The sequence below is a fragment of the Lagopus muta genome, chromosome 6 (genome assembly GCF_023343835.1).
Source record: "Lagopus muta isolate bLagMut1 chromosome 6, bLagMut1 primary, whole genome shotgun sequence".
Classification (NCBI taxonomy): Eukaryota; Metazoa; Chordata; class Aves; order Galliformes; family Phasianidae; genus Lagopus; species Lagopus muta.
The window spans coordinates 10,598,569-10,622,296 of record NC_064438.1 but is presented as its reverse complement, the minus strand read 5'-3'; the positions used below and the strand labels follow the sequence as shown (position 1 = coordinate 10,622,296).

The 23,728-nt window shown below is 35.9% G+C and overlaps 1 protein-coding gene across 1 annotated transcript in view; it reads right to left on the bottom strand.

The window, feature by feature from the left end:
- Positions 1 to 23,728, bottom strand: part of INSC (INSC spindle orientation adaptor protein) — a 120,016-nt gene that overhangs the window by 46,498 nt on the left and 49,790 nt on the right. Inside the window, 5 exon segments of the mRNA XM_048949301.1 lie at positions 673 to 798; positions 6,946 to 7,059; positions 9,601 to 9,724; positions 11,310 to 11,362; positions 11,814 to 12,159. Of these exon segments, the coding sequence (XP_048805258.1) occupies positions 673 to 798; positions 6,946 to 7,059; positions 9,601 to 9,724; positions 11,310 to 11,362; positions 11,814 to 12,159 (763 nt within the window).

Below are 23,728 nucleotides of genomic sequence, written 5' to 3'. Positions count from 1 at the left end.
GGAAGATGACTGTTTTATGAAATACAAAAGGATGAGATCATGATTTAGCGACTAGGAGAAGTGTTCATTTTCCAAAACAGCAGTATATAGCAAGGGTGAAAAAGGAATGAAGCCTAAACAGTTGATTGTGCATACTGTTTTGATATTTTCTATCTTAAAATTGGCTTTTAGAAAACTTGTTACTGATTAGCAGACACTTTTTACCGGTTGGCTGCTATATCTGTTGCGCTTCTTTCTCTGCAATTACAACTCTCACAGGCTACCTCAAGTACATGTCCTACATAAGTGTCAGGAGAAAGATTTAAAGAGGTATAAAGCTTTCTACGTTCTAAGGTTATTTGAAGTATTAGAGTTTCTAAATATGTGCTTTAAAGAGTCCAGAAATTATCTTTTTTTTTTTTTTTTTTTTTTTTTTTTTGACGTAGTCACTAACGTATTTGGCTGCTTAACGAAAATTATCCCCACTTAGGAAGCTTACTTGTGTAAATAACTAACAGGATGTTTTTTGTTAGGACTAATTTTGTAAAGATTGAAGATGTGTTCAGCACTGAAAAAGGAAGCATTCAACAGAACACAGTATCAAATGCCATAAAGTTATCGGTTTCTAGAAGAGATTAAACATGGGATTTCTCTTTTTATGATGCAGTCAATAAAAAGCACAGAAATGCCTACCTTTTCCAGCTGGTGCATCCCTTCCTCAACACAACAAATGGATGCCAATGTTCTCAGTGTCTGGGGATAAAGGCACCTGAAATAATCCTGGCGGCAGATCTTAAAGAGAGCAACGACACCTCCTTCCTGCAGATGAAAAGCAGAAATCAGAAAAATAGCACTAAACTTTTTTCTACAACATGATTGAGATTGGGACAGAGGGAAGGGCAGAGTCCTTTATTAATATATCCAAATTAGCTATCATCAAAACAACAAAGATGTTAAACTTGCACAGAGAACTCAAGTTGATTAACGCTTATACAGAAAGTGATGAAAAGTAATACAGCCTCAGTAGGAGGTGTGCTTAAGCAGTCGACTTTTACCAATAAGAGCAAATTAAATTAAACTTGACATCCGTATGAAAATGACAAAGAATATCAATAGGCTGCAACTGGAGTGATATTTAATTGATAGTTCAACTACATGCTATCAATTAAAAACAGATTTGTTAGCAAATATTTCACATTCCTCTATGTTTCTGATATCCATACCATAATTTTACATTAATAAAATATGAAAGAGAAGGTCACAGGTTGAAGAGCTATCGAAAATGTCAAAGGTGACAAATTCTACAATGATACAATTCCTCTTCTAGCACATAAAATTTGCATTCCTACGCATTTTTCTTCAGATATGGCACATAACGAAAAATAATTGAGTATATAAAAATCCCTCTAGTAGCTGCCCTTCATCATTACCAGCAAAGTGCATAAACATAAATAGTAGCAAAAGTTACATAATAAATGGAAAGGTACAGATACAAACAATATATGCACTTCAGGTTTTTCTTGGATTGTGTTGTTTCTAAACGTTATGCTTGCCAGGCAAACTACAGAAGCTTTAATTTATTTATTTTTTTTTCCATGTAAAAGTAGCCACACAGTGAAGAAAGAATTTTAAACGTTATTCACAAATGAAAAACCTTGGTCTAAAGTAAGTACTGATACTACAGGTATGAGTTAAAATTAATTGGAATGATGGACTAAGTTTAGTGTAGATTGTTCAGACTAAGCCTACTTATGTAGCCTCTCAAAAAATATCTTTCAGATTTACTTATCATCTTCTTCTCTTCCTCCAGTTACAGTATTTGAAATCTCAACAGGTTATTCTAACAAAAAATGCCCAGAATACAATTCAGAATTCTTTCACATTTTTGTGCTAGTTCTGCTGGAATTTAGCAGAGAATAATAGAGTAAGATAATGTGTCCATTCAGCCAGGCAAAAAATAGATACTGTCTTAAAATTAAATTAGACAAAAATTAACATCTCAACATAATTTCGGGATTCAAATTTTTTATAGTATCTTTACAGACATTTGTGCCATTTCAATGAAATCAGTGAAAAGAGAGGGCTTAACAAGGTTTCTTCAGAGTAAAATTTATTTGTGGAATTGTAAGAAGTGCACATATATCTTTGAGTTATTTTATATCTACGGTGGCTATATTCAGCTTACTGCACAAAGACATTTCACAGCCTTTAAAATAAAAGGCAGAACACTAACAAGAAAAATTCTTACAGTGATTCTTCCATCCATAAAAGGATATTGGTATTTCCCCCTTGTAGTAATTGAAGTATCTATTAATAAGCACAGAAATGGGAGAGTACAGTGCTGTCCTCAGATCTGAGGTAACTGGGATTTCTTTGTTCCTATTGTCAGTATCAAAGTACTCACAGTTCTGTGGGATCAGAGAAATCTGGTTCTCTAATTTGATTATAATAAGCAGAACTTTGTGAATGACATAAATGACAACTGCACGTTGGCTTCAAGCTTTCTTTGACAAATGGGTGCCTTGCTCTTGTCTCTGAGGGACAGGAAGTGATTTATCACTGTGTTTGTTGGGAGAAGATCCAAATTGTTTATTATGTGCACCGTATACCATTACCAAGTTGTAAAATGTTGACCATAAGTAATGAATCTCGAGAGCTGTAAGTGAAATATAGAGCGAGTAGGAAATAGTGAGCCTGATTCTATGGCTTGTCAAAAGCACTCAGGTGCCCAAAGCTTTACTGGTATCTCAGCATTCTCCAGAAGTAGTTCACCTTTTTCTGAATCTGTCTCTCTGATGATGGCACAATAACTGAGTTACTCCATCTCACAGGGCTAAGTATAATTTGGTCACATTTATTCTTGTACTTTATACTTATTTACCACTCAAAGAATCCTAGCAGCACAAAATTTCTCTTGCTTTGGAAATCAGCCAGCTCTACACCTTTGCTAAAGCTCCTGATATATGTAACCATGCTTTCATCTTTCTATTTATCCTCTTGTAGACTTTTGGTCGATAACTGGAACCTCAAGAACACCACAAGATGCATTGCTCTTGCTGTAATTCAGGTTTCATTTGGGACAGGCTTCACATACTCTGCAATGATAGGGCAACTTGCTTTACTGCTTGATGATCTGCTTTTCTCCTATACTGGATTAGCAGGAATTCAGTTTCCTAGAGAATTCCCTGAGATTGATATTCAGAAGGGCTAACACTAGATAAAAAAGAAATCACCTGAAATACAATCACAAGTACGTGATAAAGGATGTCATGAGAATAAAAAGCCACACTGCACAAGGAGTTCAGTGAAGAGAATTTCTTTTAAAACATTTTCTGTGTTACTTGATGTCCCACTATGTATTAATTTTAATTTTGGAACTGATTGCTATGGATTCTTCTGCTTGTCACAATCCTGAATCAATTTAGAGACAGTCTACTTAAGCAATGCTAGAGTTTTTGACAGGTGCTCAAATTCACTCAAAGCATTTAATTTTTGTTTTTTAAATACTCCTTGTGATCTTGGAACATGATGGTAGAGGTTCAACAACAAAGATACTAATTTGTGGGTTTTATAAGAAAGATTTGATAGACTATAAGTATGAAAAAGATTGTGAATACACTTCTGTAAAGGATGCAGCCACAGACAATGATATAATTAAGTCATGCTATTTTATGCCTAAGTACATGTCATGTACTTGAGATATGACAGATGAAGAGGATATTAGCAACATTCAGATCCAAAGGTAAGAAACCGATCCACTGACAAAAACTTGACTGAAATGAGCTTTTGCAACAGATTCTGCACCTGACTCTTCCTGTCCTCACTTTCTCTTTTTGCTTTTAAGCTCACTGGTGGAGTTTCCTTTCTTGCCCCTTCAGCACTGACAGTAGATGAATGTGGCATCTAATTCAAAATCCTCAGCATAGCATTTATTTCTATATTAGCTCAAAATTCAAGGATTGTTATGATCACTATTATTATTTAATTTTAAGATTTCTCCATTTCTTATCCTGTGCTTACTGCTACTCGTTTATGTTAGCGATCTCAGTCTTTACATTTCATGTGGAGAACACTGAGCAGCAATGGGTGATACAGCAACATGACCTTCACAGAACATTACAGTTACATTTCTAAAAAGAAAAAAAATATTGAACTCATTTTAACTTTAACCTCAACACTCAAAACAATTTCCAAATGAAATAAAATCGTAGGTGGCTTCGTAGAAGAGGATTTTTGCCTTTCAAAGACTTTGATTTTGATAACAGTATTAGCAAGGGAAAGTAAGGAAGAGAGTGTGGTGATTGAAAACCTTACCAAAATGAAAACAATAGATCAATTTCAGGCAGCTTTCCAAAATTTATGTCATTCTTGATTTTATACTCAAAATTTTGATGTATCACAGAGCTATAATTGATAGCTTAACACAAAAAACACTAAATGCATTTCACATATTTCTCTGAATTATTCCACTTCTCTGTCCAGTTTTTTCAACAGTAAGAGTGTTCTCAAAGGAACTTCTGTGTCCACAAGAAGTTTTGAGATCTTTGCAAAAACTGAATCCATTCTTGCCCTTGTAATGAGCTGGTGCAGTGCCAGATTATTGTTTTGTTTTGTTTAAATCACCTTGCACTTTTCCTGTCATAGCAACCTATTTGAGTGATGGAATACAAAATTCTCGTCCATCACATTTCCTCTGCCCCCATGCTTAGTGATGCAGGTAACTGATGCAACACAGAAGATGAAGGTGAGTCTGGACAATTACATTTCAGTGCATAGAGGAAACAGATGTGCATGACAAGCGATACAATCACCACTGTAGTTTGGCAACCAAACACCACACAGGGTTCTTTGCATAAGAGCATGCATTTCCTCACTTGGAGATCATTTAGTGCATCCTGTGACACACCCATGTAATATTAGTAATAAATTAATTTAGTGGTTTTATTGAAGGTCAGACTTCACTTCTGCTAATGGAACTGTCTGTGGAATTCTCACAATGACAAAAAGCACAAGACAATTTTCCTCAATTTGTTAGTCCTGCACTTCCTCAATATTCAACATTTTAAAATTGTTTTGGATACCACTGAGTGGAGCTCAAATACCAATTCAGAAAAAATTAAACCCCTCGTGCTGTTGCCAGAATCCACTACACATTTGATTCTGCTTCATTCAGAGCCTTCAGTGGCACCTTTTGCGATGCAAACATCTATAAATATAGATAGAGATAAAACTAATTAGATAGTGCTATTCAATTTCATCTCTGAGCAGGACAAGAGGTTGGCATGTTCTCTCTACAAACAGAAGCTTGAGAAATTCGGGAAAAGATATTTCCCTCTATGTACACTGAAGATGAGATTATTCTATGCTTGACCTCACAAAATGCCTTTCCTTTCTCGCTTTTTCAAAATCCAAGTATCAAAGGTATAGACTTTGCAGGGATTGATAGAATTATGAATCTCAGCAGAGCAATGGGTTTAAATCCAATGTTATCAGCAAATTCATCAGTTCATCAGTAAATGAGAACACACTGCATGAAGTACCTATGCTGTGATGATATCCTTCTGCAAAAGGTAAATAATGGATGCAAAGTATTTCTAAAATTACATCTTTAATAATATCTCTATCATCCTCAGTACAAATAGCTGAAGAGTTTTTCTGTTTCTCTGTGTACTCAGTAGCTATATACATAATCAATTGCAAAGTTTCTCTACTTACATGGCTGATACTTAGAACTACCATCTGCTGAGACACTAAAAAGATACCCAAGGTGCTGAGCAGCAGTATACCTGATGATACAGACAACTGCAGTTGAATCAATACCCAGAAGCCAGCTGGAGCTTATCCTACTCCAGTTGCCTGTAGAGGCCTTGAACTTTAATGAAGAACAACCTTTGGAGAGAAATGCCAACAAACTACCTATGACAGATACTTAGAGCTTAAACATAAAGGTGAGACAGAAGTCAGGGCAGCTGGCTTTCTTTCCGCCCTGTCCTTGGCACTATAACTCCTGTATTTTGGTATTTACAAATCCATAATCAAGATAAGGTGCTGAAATGCTAAAATAAAGGTTTTTCACGCAAAAGCATTGGGCTGCTTTTAAGAAGGTACTTCTCCTTGGGTACTACCTTTTCAGTACGTATTCCTCTAATATTTATGTTTTTAAGTTTAGTTTCAACAGATTAAATTAATTTCGGGATGCAAGTTTTTTTTGAACTCAAATTGACAACTGAAAATTTCAGTCCAGAGCAAAATTTGACTTCAAGTGTAGCACACTGTAGCAATAACATCTGAAAGGCTCAAGAAAGCTGTATCAGAAAGACAGAAAACACATCTACAGGTTTCTATTCCTTTGTTTCCCCATACAACTTTTGTCCGAATTGCTCACCTGTAATGTAAAGAATCATCAACATTAATTGGGCACTTGAAACTATTGAGAATTTCCTTCCATTTCACTTCATTTGGGGTAATTAATTAAATTATGCTATTTATGTTATAAGAGCACATTATAAAGCAGGAATTTTGGGAGAGGATAGGAGGAACATAGGCAGAATAAAATAACAGCAGCCTTCCAGTTGAGAGGATGCTATCAAGACAACATAGTCAGGGCCCTATATAGAAGTAACTGGCAGGAGGAACTTTAAAAAATGACACTAATTGAAACAAGAGAATAGCCAACTGAATGCTGTGAAATAGCTACACCATGAAGAGACATCAACTGACACGAGTCTTCTTGTCTACTTCCTTTTCTCTTTCACACCTTCAATTTATTTTGAAAGCAACAAAAGGAAAAAGTTCCTTAGAGTAAGTTTCTGGCATTCATCAATTTACATCACATCTCCTAAGACACAGGATTTCATGTTGTACTACTCTACTTTTGAAAACTCACCACCACTAGGGTGAATAGTAAAATAAGCTACTCAGATTACTAATTTTACTTTGAATTAATCTGTGTATTTACCCCCTTACCTTAGCTATGATACGGCACAGATGAGTACCTTCCTGGGTGAGGCTGAATAAGCTGTTAATTGCTGACTCAGTGATGTACACACTATCCGACGATTCTATTTGTCTCAGCAGGTTCTGTATGACATAAGGTAATTAAAAACCAGTTACTTCCAGTTATAAACACTACTATTGTATTTAAGATGAAATACAGTGGGAAGTCAAGCCCATTTACTCTATTTGATATTTTTTCTTCTCACCCAGCCCAAGCAAAAATAAAAACAAGGGCAAGAGTCAAAACAGTAATATTATAACACATTCAATATCACATTTGAATAGACATAACTAAGAATAGCAACAGGTAAAATTAAGCATGAATAGAAAAGAGGAATGTGTTTGAAAACGTTAAAAAAAGAGCTCAAGTTATTTAGTAAATTATTCTTGTATTTGACCTAGAATTGAACTACAAACTTAAGAAGGAAACAGCCTCCATGCAGAAACTGTATCACAGGTCGTGTAAATATTCTACATTATTCATATGTAATATTGCTATACTGTTTCTAATATAACTTTCTGTCTCTAGGATCATCATTATTGTCAGTTTAGGCATAAAACTGAAAGGTGATACTGACTAATAACAAGAATTATTAGGAGAAATGTATTTCATGCATTTGTTTCTCAAATACATGAAGTAGGTAAAATATGTTTATATTTGTAAGTAGTTATCTTACATCTTCATTTGTGCCATTGCAGTTGCACAGGTAAACATAGCTGTTAGAAAATACAAAGCTTAATTTTATTCCTTGAAAGCTCATGCAATCACAAGAAAAAGAACTAACTGTATTTATTAGAAGGAGGAAGGCAACTGTTTATGTATTTAATGTGGCTTGGAAAGAAATATCCCTTATTATATTTTACACTGTTACTGACAGAAAATTCAGTTATCTTCCCTTTAAAAGTTGCTTTCTCCTACTCTTAGTGTCTCCCTTAAATAATCAGTTCACACTTTAATATTAATCCTTTTCATCAATAATTCCTTATACACTGATCTGAAAAGAAAGCTCTTTAGTAACCAACAATCATGGCCTCTCCTTCAGATGCTTTGTCTGCTCCAGGGCAAACTACCTACAGAAGGCAGAACCTTTAAGGCAGAACTGGGTGCACAACCTGGCTGGATGATTCTGAGAAATATTATTTTCATGTTTTTTTATTAACAACCTCTTCTCCAAGAACTCAGCAATGCAAATGCTTATGGGGTAGTGCAGAGTAATTAATCCTGCTTTCTTAAAACATACAGGGACTAGGATTTAATGTGTCAGCAAATATCAAAGTATCCAGAGGCAGAACTATTAGCAATATAGGACTTCTCTTCAAATTCAAGAGAACATCAGAAGAATGACTGCCTACTCACTGAAATTGCAACATGCAGTTATTTGTGCACTAAAGTTCATACACCACCTTTCATGTTATTCTTACAAATTCTAGCCAAAGTGCGTTAGTCAGTAGCTTGTTACCTTGTAGCTTGTTATAATTCTAAAATATATTCTTGACACTTTCTAGCAACTACAGAAGATGATTCAACATTTGCTAATTTAAAGCATCAAGGTACAAAAGAATTTAACCAATACCATTCAGTATTTTGTTTTAGTACAGTAGTAAATACTGTTTAACAATTACTTCTTCATCAAGCCTCTCATTCTCCTGATAGGATAAAAAAAAATTCAATATAACATCACTTCTGAAATATGGAAAAATTAATTGAGCTTAATTACATTTGTTGGGGTTTTTTGAGCAAGATTAAAGGGTGCAAAGGGATAGTTAATGAGATCTCAAGAAAGAAACTAGCATAAGATAGATTGCTTAGACTTTCAAGTTATTACCTCAAGAATGGTTTAATGGACAAAGTATAATGCATCTATAATCTCAGATTACTCTGTGTTTTATCAACTTTTAATCACCACTGGAAACTACACATCATGCCTGTAGTGATACAGCAGTATTTCTGGAATGCTCTATGCACACACACACACTCACACACACACACACACACACACACAAGTTTTGCTCTCATCAGTCCTCACACTATGGAGGAGGGAAGTATTCCAAAACCAGTGGTGGTTATGATAAGCCCATGCAAAGGGTTATTTGCTGTTTTGGTGCAAAAACAATACTGATAGTCACATGCTGCCTGTACAAAGGTTGTTATTTTAATCACAACTTCCCAGAGTCTAAGATATGCTCTAGGCAAAATGTGTGCTGTAATAATATATATATTATATGTATGTCTTCTAGAAGTTTTAGCTTTCAATAGGAACTATTGAGAGCAGGAGAAACTTTGAGCTTTCTAAAGAAAGGCAGTGCCTGTACAGGGAGAAAAAATGTGTACAAAGGTCTTGTTAAGACAACATTATCCAGAGATTGACTTCCTTGTACTGAAAAGATATGTATCAGGAATGGTAATTAACACTGTAATCCACAAGATCATTCTGCTTAGGAAACAAATCAGGTGAAAAAAACACATTTAGATCTCTTTGCAAGATATTTGAATTACTGATCACCGATTTGCTGAAAAGAGATATAAATATCACCCTTCTCTTAATCAACATTCTCCTTCAAGACTTCATATCGGTGAAGATGTTTATTATTATTATTACTTTTCTTTTTATACTGCAGACTAACCTGCACCTCATGTGTTAAAACCAGCTCTATCAACTGGCCAAAATACTGAGCAACAGAAGTGAGCGTTTCATTAATACTAGATTTCATAGACTTCAGCATCTGTTCATCTTCTACTTGTATGCACCTAAAATAAAAGAGAGAGGGAAGCAATGAAGGAAAACAAGATGCAATAGACTCCAATTGTTTATCATCATGATTGCTACAGGTGAGCTCTACACCAGAGTATCAAAGCTTTGTTTGCACATAGTAAGCATAACACCAAAGGACAACAATAGACAATAATGAATACTTTGGGGATGACAATCTGCTTCATACACTGCAGACCTAATTTTGCTGCAAATGTTGTGTTTATACCAGCAGAACTCTACTTTCCTCTTATGCTTATAGTTACAGTCACTCGAGGATGCCTGCATTTCAGCTGCAGCTCTGGTTGTGAAACAGAGATGGACATACTAAGAAGTGTCCTCAATAATTTTCTTTTACTTTCTTTATCATAGTTTAATAAAAGCAGGACAAGGGAACAATCTGAATCTGTCCAAATGAATAAAGATCATTTAAGCAACACACTCAAAAGTGAAACAAAGCCCTCTGTGAAGAATGATTACACAGAGCAGCTTTATAGAGTTGGTGTAACCATCCCGTAACCAGTGATACTTGGTGCAACTGGTGAAACAAGATAAAGATTCATCATACATTCTACAGATGATACATTTGTGCATTCAGATACAGATGAATTATTCAAATAAAATAACTGGTACTGCTGCACAGAAATGCATTGTTTTAATTTGTCAAAAATTATTCCACCTCATCAAGCTGCTGCAATGGAAGGTATGGTTTTGTTGATCAGGGTTTCCACCTACATATTATGTTCCCTTTTCAGAAGTACCTGTCTTTCATTTAACAAGTTTTTGTCAAACAGAAAAAGAGAGAGAGGATCACTACAGGATCTTGTTAAATCAGCGTGTCCCATAGTAGAATAAAAAAGTAAAGTTTGAGTTGTGCAAGTTTGGCAAATAGCATTAGTGCTCAAGGGGTATTCCTTCCTGATCATTACAAGCCATCTTTTCCCCTCATGATTCTCTGAGAAGAATGACTGGTGTGGCATTTGAAGTAGAGAAAGACCAACTGAATTGCAATGGAGGAAACAGGATAATGTACACAAGGTAGGGTAAATATCATGAGAAGGATTACACAGAAATTCTTATTTTGTATTTTCAGCATTCTAGAGTGCATGGCGCTAATTAAACCTACGTATGAAATTAAAAGAGTACATATTTATTTGGGTTTAGTTTTCTAATATGTGGATACTCAGAGGAATGCCAACTATGACTATGTCTATAAAGAAACAATATGAAAGTTTTCCGCAGAAGCTGAAATCTTGGCTTTCCACAGGAAAACTCTGTGAAAGTTTTGTCACCTACACCATTAGAATCAGACTTTCTCCCTTGATACCTAAAAGCTATGAAAAATGATCTTCCGTATCTATGCCAGGCTCTTTGTGCAACAGCGGATCCCATCTTTCGTTAAGATGCAGTTTAGATAAAAGCAATTCACTTCATCCACTGGGGCTAACATTCGGAAAGCCTTTCAGAGCTGCAGGGGCCTAGTTCAAACATTTGAGAATGGTAGTGGATTTGCACTTCTCATCACAAACTCTACAACATAATAAAACAGCAAAAGGAATATTTCAATCCAAAAATTTAAATTACCTTTCTGTAAATGATGTAAATTCTGAACACTTGTCTATTAAAAGGTTTTCCATCTGGACAGATAGAAGGAAAAGGTGATTTTTAGTATCCATATGTGTTTGCTCTTTAAAATACATGCTTGCTCATGTTAATCAGGTAAAAAACTCCAGATCTATTATGTCACATAAGCACTATTTCTTTGTGTTTTTTTTTTTTTCTACTCTTCTAAATAAAACAAGTAGAGATAAAAATAAGATTAATAAAAACATAGCATCTAGATCTTAAATGCAAAGAAACTCACTGATATTTCAGCGCAGTGTTCACCAAAAACTAAATTTCTTACGATCTAATTGGTCAACATGACCAGCTTTGACAATCAGGCCTATGATAAAATAAGATCTACATTGACTCCAAAATGGTTTTACAACTGAAAAGTAATTATATAATAATAAAAAATGAGATTGTATAAAATTGCAATTATTACCAAAAACAAAAGATAAAAGACATCAAATGAAGCATTCCTACCTGATTCATTTCTTCCGACGAACTCCTGGTAAATGCATTGTATTCATTTATCATGGAACGTACATGGCAATTGACTCTTACTGTCATGCTGTGGACTCTTTGCCATCTGTTCTTCTCCAACTTCTGAGCAATCCTGGTCAACTCTGTGCTTATTATCCAAGCTCTTTTTAATAGCAACTGTAAATTATCACTTGTGTTATACTGTGAGGAAAGAATGAGTTCACTTTGTTCATCCTTCTCAGCACTGATCGGTTTGGACTGGAGAATACACATGCATTCACAGTCTGTCATCAACTTCAAATCTTCCATCCACCGCTGAACAGAGTCCACCTGCATTAAATGCATGCTAAGAGGCAGGGAAAGAAGGAAAAACAAGATGAGGCAAAGAGATCTTGGAATAACCATCAGCAATAAAACACTGTTATATCTAACCACCAAGCTGCCACTCATTGTCAAAAGGTAACAGACTGAACAAACATTTTGCTTGTAGTATTCATTGAGAACCACGCTTTCCTTTCTATTCCAGTGACAAGTTCTGGGTTTCTGATCACTTTTGCTCTACAGAACTACTACAAAAATCAGAGAAAAATCAGTAGAGATTGGGGATGACTGAACAGAATTTTAAGCTGCAGTTTTGGGGGAAAACAGTCCTGCAGTCCTTCGCATTTGATGTGACAAAGTAACAAAGTTATGTGTTTGCTTGCTGTTTATAGGACTACACTTCGCCTGTCAGTCTCTGCACAGGACAAGTGCAAAATCTTGCAACATCTCTCCAAAGCCCTTACATCCACTCTGGGACAGCCAAACCAAGACAACTAATGGTACTGTCAACAATATCGATTTCTTCCACATCACAGTCCCCATAAACCTCAGCTGGATTCTTCTTTCTGATGATAACTTCGCCTTCTCTCATGTTTCTGTAAAATTTGCACATCTGACTTCCAGAGCACATTTTTGCACTACAACGATCAAACTATAAACAAGTGAGGCTGCAAGAAACTCCTTGACCAGCAAGGGCGCAATGGCAATGAGCCTGCCTTTTGAGCCCTTGCACACTCTGACAGAAGCACAGCTGTTAACACATAGAATCAGCAAGGTTGGAAAAGAGCTGTAAGATCATCCAGTCCAATGTCCTGAGCTGTTACACCAAAGCCTGCCTGTTAGAGCAAACTCTGTGATTGCATTAGCCAACATGTAGACAGTGATGGGGAAGGACCTTTCAAGTCTTGAGCTCAGCACTGGTTGAATTCCCTTCCAGACCACAGAGATAATGCTGCACAAATTACCAAATTTTGATTATAAACATATGCAGGAGGCTCACCTCAAGTATAATTTTACATAAATCAACAGCAGACAAGAGACAAAGGATCAGTTTCATTGATCAGTTTTCCCTTTTCAGCAAATACAGTGAAACTTCTTTTAATTTTAAACTTCTCAAGCTGCTGCTATTTAAGGTCTTTATTTTACTCAGCATTGAGGACTGTGTAATTGTATTTTATGATTGATTGTGACTCACTTTCTTCTCACTATGTGTAGTCTCCTTATTGCTTTTTTGGATGTGAAGCAAGGTTTCCTAATAGACAAAAATAACAACTCCAGAAGTTTGAGATCATGATTTATAATGACATGCACAGTTTGCGTGCAGTAAAGGATAAACTCATTTGACAGAGTAATGTATTTTTCATTTCCAAAGTGCACTATGATAATTGATTAAATCTCTGTTTAGCAAGTACAAGTAAACTCTTATATTATACATTCACATGGAGAAAAACTCAAATACAAGGTTAGTTGGATAAAACAAGAAATAGCTCATTTCCTCTATTCTCAAATAGAGATCTTCACTCAAAAAAAAAAAAAATTATGAAATTGTACACAAAAGACTTGAAAGAAATTCTCATTTGTCTCAGTTCCTACTAAAGTAATTGACCAAAGAACAGTTGTGTAACATACAAATCTTTGTCATCTGAAATTTAACATCCTTTAATTCCACTGGCAGAAATACCATTTACCTTATCTCAGAACCAAAGGACCACTGAAAACCCCCCTTGTTCACTACATCAACTTTTCTGCTACATTATGCTTTAAACTAATCTCATGATCAGTAAAGTGAAGAAATATGAGTTCACTTTCATTCACTTCTCACATCTCACATCTAAATAGACAGAATCTTCTGAACATTCAAGGCATGAATTTGCAGATTATCTTTTGCATATTAAAATAAGGAAAGCCAAGTAGAATCATCCCTAATTAACTTTTAAAAATCATATTCCAGACAGCATTTAATGATGTCTCAAAACAAGTTGATAATTTCCATCTTGTCACCCATTACTGAAAAAAAAAAATAAATAAATTACCACACCTACAAAATAAAAACACCCATAATGGGACAGACTAAAAACCTGTCTAGCCCATTATCCTGCTCCCAACACAGCCATTAGCAGATGCATAAGGAACATTTGAGAGAGGCACTGGAGGAGCTGAGCAACCCCTCCTTCCCATCTTCTGTCAATTAGTGGCTTATGAACTTCCTAAGCCAAAATACACGTCTGTGCAGGATGTTTTCACAATTCATGAAACAAAAGATTGCCATTAATCCCTTTTTGAACTCGGTTAAACTTTTGGCCTTTACAACATCTAGTGACGATGGCTTACATTTTGATTATGGTTTGTATGAACAACTATTTCTTATAGCTTATTTTAAACTTACTGCCTTGAGATATTAATACAAGCTCTGCAGTTCCTGTATGGCAAGAGATTTTGAAGAGAGCTCCATCGTGGCCGCATTTGTACAATTCACTAGCTTATTCACTGTGACTGATTTCCTTTGATTTAGCTCATTTTCAAGACATCAAAACTGTGCTTATCCAATCTGTCAGCATACAAAAGTGATCTCTCACCTCTGATCATCTGATTACCCTTCCCCATGTTTCTTAAAAACATTTCTAGTTCTCCTATGGCCTTCCAAGATGAGATGCAGGAAGAGCGCACCATATCCAAAATTCAGATGCATCATATAAACATATATTTGGATTATATTTTCTGTATATCTCCATTTTCCAAGAATTCCCTAAATTACTTTTATTTACTTAAGTGCTTTGAAGAGAGCTATTTCATGTTTATCTTCCAGGAAGCCTAACTGCTTTTATTTCAAAATGGATATATAAGTGATAACATAGTTTAGAGTTAGTTGCCCAGTGATGTAAGGCGGTTCTTCAGTTTCTGGCTCCTTCTCACATTTCCAACTATGTTCATTAACAATTAATTTAATCAGATATCTTACTGTTTCAGTGACTCAGTACTGACAGGTACTTCAGTGATTGCGTGGTTGCAGTTATTTTGAATTAACCTGATCAATTTCACATCATCTGGAAGCGTTGTTATCTTGCTGTTATAACTATTGTTCAGGCAGTTAACAAACACACTGAGCATTATTGGTTCAAGGATAAGAGACCTTAATGCTGTGATTTTGCCCAGATCTGTTTCATTAAAATCCATTAGGTAGTTAACTGGCAGAGACCTTCGTGTATAAAGTTAACTCTCCACTAGTTTAATTTTTTTAATTTAGTATGCCTTGGCATACTGACAAGACAGCAATTTATGAAGACTGCGCACCAAAAAAAGCAGCATTTCATGTAAAATCAGAAGTAATTCAATACAAAATAAAAATTCAAAAGAAACCATTTTTTTAATTTCATCCTATTTTAACTGAGGTTGTAAAACAGCTGAAGTTTTTAAGATCATTCAGTTGAATTTCAGTAACTAGCAATTCAAATACACTGAATTCTAGTGTGTTGCCAAATGTCTGTTTAAAGATTGTATTCTGACATAATCATCTGGCTGAAACCAACTTAGGGCAACAACATGCTGGGAGTACGTTTCTTCAACAGATGCTAAGACCTTGTTCCATACGAGCATTTCTACACTACATAACGCTTTGACTCCAATTTCATCATGGAAAAGGACTCATGGGAAAAACATTATCATCTTATGTTTCTAATATGTACATCATTTTGTGAGTTACCAGCTCTTTTCTTCTTTTTTTTAATAAGTAGTAGGCTAATGAATCACGTGATCCTTAGGACAGACCAAGCAACCCTTTAGATAGCAATCCTCCGTCTCTCACATTGGTGCGATATGAATACAGAAGTACAAAAGTGAAGAAATAATAACTAGATCATATTTACAGCTTCCAGCTTGGACATCTCTACTACAGTTTTACTGGCAGAAATACATACTTTTTTAAATTGCAAGTGTTATCATAAAAAAGAATTATGCCTCCATTTTTTATACTGAATTTCAATAAGTACAGAAGTTTTGTGTTTTATAACAGCATGTGAAAGACTGAGCTAATCAATTCACATGAATACTCCCAGGGGCCATCACATTTATAAAGTGTAAAGACTTCTGCTGCGTAGAATTATGGGTTTTTTGAGGCTTCTTAGTCTTTTTATTCATTTTCACCTATTATGACAGATTTATCACAGATCCTAATGATAACATTTAGTGAGGCTTCCAGATAAGCCTACAGTGAAAGTTGTTGCCAAGACTTACAACTATGCTCAAATTTATTATTCTAATTAGCAGCAGGTAATTAATTGGCAACAAACAACTTCTCGAATGGATTTAGCCCCCTCTCTGAACATAACTCATCTCTAATTTTTTTCTAATACATCTATTCCAAATTATTCATAGGTACCCAATATTCCCAGGGCCAGTTTCTACATTAATATAATAGACAGCAGAACTCAACTATCAGCGGAAGGATTTAGTGAAGAGCCTTAGAGAAGGCTCTTATTTATACTCAAGTCATTTAACACTATTAATTGCTTGTAAAAGCCTTGTGGATCTGTGATATACTTGCACTAATTTTAGCAAAAATTTAGCATATCTAGGGAAGTAGCTTAAATGATATAGAGTACCTGTAGGGTAGCTGATTTTTAAGTGTACACACTTACTTTGAAGATCACTGAGTAATCGGGTCTATGAATATTTAGCATTTTAATTGATGTGGCAAACTAAATCATTAGTCAAACGATTTGCAGTGTTCACCCTTCTCCTCGATTTGACTTTCTTTTCTAGTATATCAGTAACCCAATCTCAAAGACAAAAGAAGAGTTTAGTGTTTAACAGGCTGCCCAGAGAGGCTGTGGATGCTCTGTCCAATGAGGTATTCAAGACCAGGTTGGATGGGGCCGTGGGCAACCCGTTCTAGTACCGGATCTGGAGATTGGTGGCCCTGCATGTGGCAGAGAGGTTGGAACTTGATGATGGAACTTGGGGTCCATTCCAACCCAAGCCATTGCTATGAATTAAGATTTCAGAAAACATTAATGGAAAGAAAAGTATTTCCATGCCTTCAAAAAAAAAGGTAACAGGTTACATTAAAGCCTGAATTATAAGGAAAGTAAAAACACTGAACAACAGTAAACAACTTTAATAGATAAGATACAGTATGTAAATTAACTATAACTTCATTGAACCTAATTAAAAGGCCACACAAATCATTTAGCATTAAATGCTACACCAGTGTTCTTCTCAGATCTTTATGCTTTTCTGAGAAATCCTCACTGTAAGTTGTCCCCCTAAAAATGTCTGAAAATATTATACTGTCCTAGAATTACTGGCATATTGTAGAACATAAGACATAATATAGAATCACAGACCAATTCAGTTTGGCAATTAGCTTGTGTAAAATTTAGGTAAGCTTCACAGATATTAATTTTCTTAAGTAGGGCCAGGTCCTTTCCAGCTTCTGTCATCTGAAGAGATAGACAGAAGACAGAAGAACTAGTTCAGCCTAGTTTTGTGGATTCTCACTTTGTGCCTAGTACATTTCATTGTTAAGACAACAGCTACCTCCACAAGCACATTCTAGCTGTGAACTCAGTGACTTAAGACAGCCATAAAAGAGAAAAGCATTTCCTAGCAGAATATGGATAGAAATGCTAAGTAAACTCTGCCAGCAGCAAATTAACAATAGTGTAAAGCTCTGCTTGGCTTGCTTGCAGGCAAAGCTGAACAAACAGTATGCCAGTGTTGTCACAATGATCGCCAACTAGAGAGATAACTGATGATTTTCCATTTGCTATAACATTGATATCTGCAATGTCACTCCTGGATCAGCCTGCCTCCATTTTTAGTATTTACAGAATATGTACAATTCTGGCCATCTGGCCAAGATTTGTGCCTTTTGTTCAGCATGCTACTCGATTACTTGTCCTGCCTTAAATGGATTCCCTTCATTCACAAGTAAATTGTTCTTTGATGAGCTGGATGAAGTAGTCATCCCTTACATCTTGAGGTGAGGTTCTGAAATAAGGAGCTATTGTCTTACTGCAGAGAAAAAAGCAGTACTGACATGGCAAGATTCTGCCACTTTCTTTCTTGTACATATGACATTCTGTGCCTTGAAAAAAACACGCATTATATTTTTTTCAGAATAAAGGTGATAGTAGAGCTGAGAGGTCTTCGCTTTGTATGAAGTACCTGAGTCCCACCTGAGTTGGACTGTATGTAGCTCAATAAACACAGAACAGCATATCCTGATGGAATATCACAAGACGACCCTACTCAGAACATTTGTACATCTGGTTTCAGGACATTAAGTCCTGAAAGCACCCTGATAATCTCAAAGGGACATTGTTGCCACCATACATTTAAATTGCTACTTATTGCTCAAATACCAGAGTTCTAGCTCTCATAAATAGCTCTGAGGTTCCTGAAACATGTAATGGGAGAAATGCCAACAAGGCCAACAGCAGGAGAAAGTGTGCTCAGGTTGTTCATCCCTGTTCATTGTTCCCCGATGCTCAAGCTAAGCTTGTAATCACAGAGAGCAGTGTTCCTCACTACTTTTTAAGAACATAGTCTAAAAGGAATCCTTGTAAACACCTAGCAGGGATAGAGAAATAGAAATACAAAGGAGGGAAACAACACAGGAAATAATCTAGGGTCACAGATCATGGAAATGCTCAGAAACAATTGCAAGAAAGGACTAATTTGAAGACTAACATAAGAGTTCAGGAAGGTAGAGCCAGCCCCTCGTTGAAAATATATTTTTTTCCAAGTGTGCCTTAATTTGTAGCTTAATAACAAACAGTACAGATTTCTGTGCCTTTTTCAAAGGAATTATGACATGCATTATGAGCAGCACCATTAGCTTTTCACCTCTTGCTATTTACTCACATAAGGGCCTAACCCTACTGATTAAATAAAGCCTGTTTTACTTAATGAAGAAAGCAACAATCGTTTTACAGGGAGTTATGAGATCAGTATCACTCAGGGCAGTACAGAAACTTGGGGACACAGTCACATCTTTTCACAGCAACTCTAGCTAAAAAAAGCCAACAGCAGGCTATCCTAGAATCACATTAGATTATTAACCCTTCAACAGACAACTTAAAAAGATGAAAACCAGCAACAACGTCATAATTAATGGGAATAAGTTGTTAGAAATACCTTAATTAAACCTTCTCATTCAAAGAAAACATTTTCTTACCGAAGGAATCCAACATTTAAGCATGTTTATATGCTTCTGTGGAAACAGAGAACTGAAAATCAAACCTGAAGCCACGAAATGCACTCATCTGATAGCATCAGACAATATGTTCAAAAATGGCTTAAAAATGAACTGAAAATAGTTCATTGTGGGTTCATAAGTGCTCTTTTAAGCAGCTAGACTAGAACCTCAGTGCTCTGTCAGTAACATCTTATTTCTCATCTAAATTTCTTAATAATTATTTCATTCCCATTTGGTTTCAAGTTCCATGTCACATAAGAACTTATCTTTTAATACATTTTTAGAAAGACAACACAGCCTTCTCAGCTTCTGATTCATAAAAAATTAACAAGCAAAACTCTTTGGGATGCCTTTACAGCTCTTCTCCTCTTTACTCCCCTTGCACCAAATATTCTGGTGGCTGCTGCAAAATCTGTTTCTTACATACTCGATTAATATCAACATGTTTAATATCAAAACAAGTCTCAAACTAACTTGCACAGTGGCATTAGAACACCCACGTCTCCACTAGAAATATATTCTTCTCACGCCTTGGGCTGATCTTACCATTACACACCATCGCAAGCATCCCATTATGAACTAGTCTAAACAGGCCACTTTTCCCTTTCCACTGAATGAGCTACAAATTGTTGCAGATCTTCTTGTTGAGTCCCTAACCACAAAGCCTTGAGATTTCAACTACTCTTTTCTTTCCTATTACTCATCGCCTCAAGATTATTTTGCTAGCAGTACTCCAAAATTTAAGTCACAGAAAGTTGTACCACTTATGAAATGAAACATTTTAATAAAAACAAGTATGGAGAGAAATAGCTGAAGTCTACTATTAATTACCTTCTTTCAAAAGCAACTCTTGTGGTTGTCCTTTCCCATTTTACTCTTTGCCTAATAGTTATGTCTTTCTGTATTTACCAGTAAATTACCTTGTGCAGTCTCCACTGATTTACCTTTTTCTATGAAGGAAAATAGGAAAACAAGATTACCTCATAACAGAATAAAGGGTTATTCAGTGCATTCCATTTTCAGCAGGTTCACATTCCCGTTTCCTTTTTAATCTCAAATTTTTAGCTACTCTCTTAGAGCTTCTTTCCTAAATTTCTCCTCTTTTCCCTTCCAGTTGCCTTTTGTCCTACCCTCCCTTGTTCCCTAGATATAAGCACCATTTTTATCTGCTTCCCACTTGGAGTCGATACAAAATTTTGCTAGCTACTTCAGCACCTATATAGTTCTTGCTTTCCATGGATTGAACTGTGCTTTCCTTTTCCCAGATACATTTATTTATTTTCTATGCCTTTGGCAGTTGAAGCTAGATGGTTAATGTTCCTATTGCCACCGACAGATGTGTCTTCATTTAGTCAGGGTACTTTTCCCCCATTTTTAGTATCTACTCCTTACTAGTTATGTGTATGAAGCAGACATTCCTTACCTTCTTCTCTTCTAATCTGTGTTTATTGAATTCATATAATTCATATATATTAAATGGCTTTTCTCAAAAATCTCATTGCAAAACCCATAACAGACAGAATATACAGGAGTCCTAGCCTGTCAAATCTCCTCTTAAAAGGTTATTTAGCAAACCTAAACCTTCTGCTTAGCCTTCCCACAAGGACACAGCCTACTGCTCAAGTCTAGGCCACAATAAAACCAATTAACTGTGCATGTGTAAGCTCAGGAGTTTGCATGGCATACTTTCCTTCTGTACACATTGCCTCTTTCCCAAAAAAATAGATTGTTTAATCTCTGGCATAAAGCTAAAACACCCTGTTTCACTTCTGTTTTTCAAACGTGTTTCAAGTTCTGACTTCTTTCCCCCTTGCCTACTCTACTTTGCCCTTTCTCTACTATCATCCCCTTTCTGCTTACCCAGATCTCTTACCTCTTTCATGCTGCCCAGTTGCCAGAGAGAGACCAGTGAGCCAAGCAAAAGAATGAGATATCTGCACTCCATTTTCTGTACAAGGCCAGACTTGTATTTTTTGATTTACTTAAAGCTTGTGTTACTCTCCAACCACAATAAATTTACTCAGAAGAACAAAGTGATCTAGTGGATAAACTGCTTGAATAGCAATTGCAAAATCTGGGCTCCACTCTTTTCTACTAATATCCCAGCCATTTCCATCACCTTCTGCCAGTTTGCCTTCTGCCAGACTGGCTCTCCTCTGCGTAGCTTATAGAGGATGAGACATTTCCTTGCTTTAGCACTTGAAAGTTGTGCCTAGCATTCTGATCTTGGCTGCAGTGTACAGGTGCTACCACAACATGTAAGAGAAGCAGGCAAAAACTACGATTTTCAAAGCAATCCCGAAAGGAGTTCCTGCAGGCTATGTGGCAAAAGGAGAAAGGAAATCAGTGGTTATTTTTTATTTATTTATTTTTTTCTTTTACCACCAGAAAGGGACCTTTGAATGAAGGACAATAGCTAAAGAGAAGAATGCCTGAGCTGGAACAGTCTCATTAAATTCTAAAATCCAAAGCAACTGGATTCCAAACCATGAAAAAGACAAGAGTTCCACAGGGTTCTTCAAAATGCTGAATGAGGTGAGGAAGAAGCCACAGGCTGACTTCCTCGTAAAAGTATAGATGAGAAGGGTAAGAATCCCATAGACTGTTCTTTCCTTGGAAGTAATTCATTAGTGAGGACTTTTCACCTTGCTGCTGTTCACAGCAGCTCTGGTAATCTCAGATGCTGAAGGGGAGGAAGGGAGAGAGCAAAGTGTGCTGAACAAGAGCACCACCGCACTGGTGTCAATCTTCATCTTCAGAAGGGAGCAGATGAAAGAAATTACGTAGCATGGAGGACAGAGCCAGGTGGCTTTTACAAGCTGGGAGAAAAATGTTACAAATATTGACAAAAGGAAGGTTGAAAAAGTGTCTTTTCCCTCTCTCTAAGTGAGTAGGATGAAGCAACCAATCCATTTGTTCTTCATTGAGTGACAGCGGACTTTGGGTCACTGGCAGTGAATCTCTGGCACAAACGAGGTAGCCATGATTCATATGGGTATACAGGCTCTATGTTCTGCAGTGCATTAAGACAAAACAATGATATTTTCTAGAAAAAAAAGCATCATTACAGTATTACTGTGCAAAAATAAGTCAATTATCCCTCCTTAATTATTTATTTAGCGTTAATAAACTCTAATCAGCAACAAAAGGAACATAGGAAAAAGCTAACAAGAGGTAAAAGTGTAGCAAATGTGAGCATAGGTTTGATGTTAGTGTTTTGCAGTAATACATCCCTGGTTCAGTGAATTATTCTGTCACATCAAATATAAATTGATATTTTATGCAAGTACACTATTTTGTATTGAAAACTAATAAAGGGTAAGTATAACCAAGTTACTGTCTGCTTTAATGCTTTATAATGTATTTCTTTATATATGCTTTATAATATATCGTACATTTCCTCGTAGTGGAGCAAGAAAATTTAAAGTGAAAACATACCAGAACTGCAAGCAAGGAAATATCCCATATTATGATATTCCTTACAGATGTCAATCTTAGCTAAAATTTTCTTCACATAAATTACTGAGTTGACAGCACTTCATGACTGATCCACACCAAAAAAATAAAGGTCTTATTCACTTAATATTCTCTCACTTTCCCTTTGCCATTCCTATTATAAGAGCAGAGTTTTCAGAGGAAGGAAAAAATTGCATATCTGTCAAATGTCTGATTAACAATCCTCCATGATGCTAGAACACATGCAGAAAATAAGGTAACTTCACTGTAGAGAGAAGTAAATGTAAATAGATCCAGAGTTCTGTGAGATATCTTTGTACTGCTGTTTTCCAGCATGCAAGAATAAATCCATATTGATTCATTAAATGACTTTTGACACTCCATAAAATTTTCACAGCATCTGCTAAATGGTTTCTCAAAGCCTATCAGTTGTCAAGTTGGGTATGCTTTGATTCTGTAACTACTGTTGAGACAAATCGGACTGGAATTGCTGAGATAACTTGGCTCATCACTAAGTGCAAGGGAAAGGATGTGGAATTCAGGTTCCAGCTTTCACTCTGACTCCTGTTCCTGGAAGGACTCAAAGGCCTCAAATCCAGATCCTAGATTTGAAACAATTTGATCAGAACTGTGCACTTGGGGCACAACTTTAAGAGAGATTTTTCCTCTCTCCAGCATCCCCTTCCCAAATAAGTTCCATTTCTCTAAACTTATTACTAAGCTGGGCTATAATGAAAAATTATCCATTATAAAAAAAAAAACCAAAAAGATTGAACCTTTATCCTCTAATTACAAGCAGAGAAGAAATTACACAATTCTCATTTTGGAAAAGAAGATATTTTACTTAGAAATATTCCAGGAATTAATTATTTAAACAGACATTCTTTAAAAGGCAAAGACAGATACTTGTGTTCTGTTACCAACAAATCAGACATTAAAA